The sequence below is a fragment of the Aegilops tauschii genome, chromosome 1 (genome assembly GCF_002575655.3).
Source record: "Aegilops tauschii subsp. strangulata cultivar AL8/78 chromosome 1, Aet v6.0, whole genome shotgun sequence".
Taxonomy (NCBI): domain Eukaryota; kingdom Viridiplantae; phylum Streptophyta; class Magnoliopsida; order Poales; family Poaceae; genus Aegilops; species Aegilops tauschii.
Window position 1 is genome coordinate 486,639,829 of NC_053035.3, and position 4,302 is coordinate 486,644,130.

The 4,302-nt window shown below is 48.4% G+C and overlaps 1 protein-coding gene across 1 annotated transcript; it reads left to right on the forward strand.

Moving 5' to 3' along the window:
* The first annotated feature begins 522 nt into the window (after positions 1-522).
* LOC109761947 (sugar transporter ERD6-like 4) lies at positions 523-3,002 on the forward strand. Its single transcript, XM_073502174.1, has 8 exons — positions 523-1,202; positions 1,286-1,574; positions 1,736-1,798; positions 1,879-1,938; positions 2,043-2,108; positions 2,203-2,262; positions 2,370-2,484; positions 2,589-3,002. The coding sequence occupies exons 2-8, from the start codon at positions 1,512-1,514 to the stop codon at positions 2,699-2,701; spliced, it is 540 nt and encodes a 179-aa protein (XP_073358275.1). The 5' UTR covers positions 523-1,202; positions 1,286-1,511; the 3' UTR covers positions 2,702-3,002.
* The last annotated feature ends 1,300 nt before the right edge of the window (positions 3,003-4,302 follow it).

Sequence of the window (4,302 nt, forward strand, 5' to 3'; positions counted from 1 at the left end):
CCACACTAAGCCACGGCCCAACCCGCGCCGCCCGGCGAGCTCCAAGCGTCGGAGCCGTCGGGCACGCACCCGCACGACCAGCCGCTGCTGCAAGCCGCCACGGGGCCACCACCACGCCGCGCCGCAACAGATTTGCGGCACCGGCCCGCCACCATCCACCAACGGACCGGCGATGGGAGGGAGTAGCGCCAAACCCAACACCGGCAGAACCACCTGCACCATGTAGAGGCCACTTGCACGGGGAAAGCAGCCGCCCCAGGCAGCACCACGCTAGCCAGGGCACACCACAGAACCTCGCCAGACAAGCCCGGCCGAATAGGCCGTCTCCGGCCAGGCAGGATGGGATCAGCAACTCCAGCCACCGCCAACCAGAGCCGTCGGGGCCTCCACCACGCGCGTCCGCCCTGCCACCCACGTGGCCAGGACGGCCAGCACTGCCGCATCTCGACGACGATGTGCGCCCACCGGATCCGAGCAAAGGAGCCCAGATCCACCGCCAAAACGGCCAGCCGCCGCTCCCCGCCGCTCCCCACGGCGAGGAAGACGGAGAGGAGGCGGGGGCCGCCGCCGCGCCGCAGAAGAGGCCGGAGAGCCAAATCCGCCCCGGTGCGCAGCTCCGGGACGCACGCCTTGCCGCCCAGGGCCGGCCTCCGCGCGCGACCGAAGAGAGAGGCCCGCCGGCGGCGGCCGCCTCATGGGCTTTGCCCGGCGGCGTCGCCCGACGGCGGCGAGGGGGGCGGGAGTTTTTTTTTTCAGTAGGTGGGGGTGGCGGCAGCGGCATTAGGTTTCACCCAAGCCGCCCCCCCTGGAGAGCGACGCGGTTGGGGTTTTTTTTCCTCTCTCATCGCAAAATGACATAATGCTGATGCGTTACTGAACATTGTTGTTTTCACTGTCAGTTTTCACTAAACCCCTGATATTACAATTCACAAGATCAGTAATAGTAAATGCCATGTTGGCAAATATGACTACAATCCTGAGATGTCCTAGGAAAATATTTCATTTCTGCTTTCGAAGGAAAAGTTACTTGTGTCAGTAAACAATATAATGCTGATTTCGCTAGTACTTTGTATATGTGTCTAGTTTCTAAACCTCTGACTAGTTCTGATTCAAATCTCCGGGATGCCATTCTTGAAGGAATTTTGCCATGCACAATATTGATACCTGGCCTATTCTTCATTCCAGAATCTCCAAGATGGCTGGTTTGTATATGCAAATGTTCATATATACAAAGTGCTGCATCATTCTGAAATTTTTATTAACCACTTTGTGAGTCAATCTCCAGGCAAAGATGAATGGAGGATTTCGAAACCTCACTACAAGTTTTGAGGGAATTTGAGACTGACATCACCTCAGAAGTGAATGATATAAAGGCAGGCACCGGTCTTTCTTCTTCTGGATTGACTAACTGCAAATCTATTTGAAGTATTTGTGTGTGCGTCTAGTTGCTTGTGAGGAGGAGCAAACATTGGCGACTGAGCTGAGAGTACTTTGTGTATTCTATATTTAACATGAAAAGCACTTCAGGTATTACAAACAGTGACTTGGCCACATCTGGACTTGGAGGTATTCAGGTGTGTAACTCGACAGATTTTTTCTTGTCTCTTACTCCCTCCGTTCCGATTTACCCGTCGTGGTTTTAGTTCAAATTTGAACTAAAACTACGACAAGTAAATCGGAACGGAGGGAGTAGTACTGTACTTTACATTATGCTGCTGACATCATTTGTCATCAGGTTCATGCCACTCTAGTTACAACCTGGTTACTAGACAGGGCTGGCCGGCGCATCCTACTCATTGTAACTTCCTCCTCCCTGTGAAACTAATTTGTTACTGTAGCTGTCTGTAACTATAATCTAGCTCTCACTTCAACTACCAGATATCTTCTGCTGGGATGACTATAAGCCTTCTTGCGGTTGCCGTCATATTTTTTATCAAGGTATGTTCAGGTTTCTGTACTACAGGGTAACACAATAAATCACAGGGCCTCTACTGTCAATCTGCTGAACATTTTCTCATATTATCACGGTTTATTTTTTCCAGGACACTGTTTCACAAGACTCTCACTTGTATTACATATTGAGCATGGTCTCCTTGCTTGCTATTGTGGTACGTTCATCCGTCAGTTAAACTGTTTGGTCTGAAAAATCACATCGCAAATCCACAAGCTATGCCTGAAATGCTAACTTGACACTTCCTTCAGGCTTATGTTATTGCCTTCTCCTTCGGTATGGGCGCCATTCCATGGGTCATAATGTCTGAGGTACTTAGAATTTGCATACTCATCATAGTTCAAAAAACTATTTGGTTATGTCACATTGTCACTGGAGCATTCACATAACCATACTTTTGGACTTGTTATGTTTACAGATCCTTCCGGTGAGCATCAAGAGTCTTGCAGGAAGCTTTGTGACGCTCGCCAATTGGCTCACTTCCTTTGGGATAACGATGACAGCAAACTTGCTGCTCAGCTGGAGTGCTGGAGGTTCACACTCACTCTTGTGCTTTCTCTGTTCCCCTAGAGTAGTAGAATTATTATGAAGCCATAGCCTGACGCAAGTTACTTATGTTTTACAATGATCTCTGCAGGTACCTTTGTGTCCTATATGCTCGTGAGCGCCTTTACGCTCATGTTCGTCATCCTCTGGGTGCCGGAAACCAAGGGAAGAACCCTCGAGGAGATACAGTGGTCATTCCGCTGAGCCCCGGAGGCCGGAGTAATTCTTCCTGAATGGCATTGTTCTGCAAGTTGGGCATTGTTTTTGTTTTGTACAAGTCCAAGACGATTCTTCCTCGATGAAGGTCAAGCATTTTTTCTGTCCATACAAAGTTGTGTATATTCTTGTACAACATTGGTTCAGACTTTCAGTTGGCTTTGTAAAGGGGGCCTGTGTAGTGACTCTCATCAGATTATACTGCGGTTTTGTGTTTACTGTACCATGGTCAGCCGAGATTTTTCGAAATAAAATGTAAGCGAGAATACTAGTTTCTGAGATGGGTAAACGGCTCTTCGAGAAACGGGGGAAACCCCAGATCCAGTTCCTTGAGTAGGACAACAGCGGCGTCACGGCGTCGTTCCCTTTCATAAAGGCGCCATCTTGCTGGCTTATGCCGTGTCTGGTACTAGATTCCGAGTGTTAGGGCGTTGTCTTAGTTTGGGTTGTTTTTGTTGGTCTGGGTAGTTTAGCGCTGTGTTGTACCTCCTGTTTAGGCTGAGCATCCCATGTCTCTTTGCTTTGGGCACCATGTTCACGCCATCGTGCCATGTGATGCACCCCTCTATATTCTCATTTCAACTCCTTCTATCAATGAAAGATACGCAAGCTTTGCGTATTCGCGAAAGAAAGATGGGTAAACGGAGCAGAAGACACAATCTTCTTGTCACATTTCCATCATTATGGTGGCAAGGCCTTCTGACTTGACTTTCAGATTGATGGCCTTGGACAATGAACTTCAGGGTGTCTATACTCATACTAGATAATTGCACGTGTGTTGCAACTGCAGCATAAATATTCTAGGAACTGTCTAATCATCGGCCGTCTGTTCATTTCGGTTTAGGTCGGTTCTTTGTCCTGTGGGAGTGTGAAACGTGTCTTTGTTGGCTTTCCAGTTCAATCCATAGCTCTGAAAAATTCAACTGATTTCGTTTAGGTGGTCTGCCTGCAGTGTTTTCGGTTTTCCACCTCGATTACCGTACTAACGGACCGGATAGCAAAACCCATTACCCACTTTTTTTTCAGGGGGGCCAGTTACCTACTCACACACATAGTTTTGTTCGTGTTCACGGCGAAATCACTAGTTAAGGAGTACTCGTTACAAAGATCACTCCCACCTTCTCAGGTTGCGACAAGTGGCGCGCTTTATAGTTTTTCCTTTTTTCGTAGATCTGTTTATTCAAAATGTTTTATCTCTTAAACCGTGCGTCCAAATCTCGAACCGTTTTCATCGTTGGATTCCTCGCGTCGAGATCTTCGAAACTAGATCCCATGCTGATAGGTTTTGACGAACTTTTTTATGAAAAAACTGAACCGGAAGCACGGATTTTTTCCCTTTCCGAAAGAGGCACGCCCGTGCCTTTCGCGAAATCACAACCGTACCTCTCGCGGAAGAAAAAAAAACAGAAAACTTCCCGTTTCCGAGAGGCACGGCCGTGCCTCTCGCGGAAAGAAAAAAAAAAGAAAACGCGTTTTTTTTGTTGCCTAGAGGCACGGCCGTGACTCTCGCGAAAGCGCAACCGTGCATCTCGCGGAAGGAAAAAAAAATAGAAAACATGTTTTTTTTCGTTTCCGAAAGGCACGGCCGT

Coding starts and splice junctions, on each gene's coding strand:
- LOC109761947 (XM_073502174.1), top strand. CDS start 1,512: ATGAAAAGCACTTCAGGTATTACAAACAGTGACTTGGCCACATCTGGA. Junction 1,939..2,042: donor CCGTCATATTTTTTATCAAG/GTATGTTCAGGT, acceptor TATTTTTTCCAG/GACACTGTTTCACAAGACTC. Junction 2,263..2,369: donor CATGGGTCATAATGTCTGAG/GTACTTAGAATT, acceptor TTATGTTTACAG/ATCCTTCCGGTGAGCATCAA.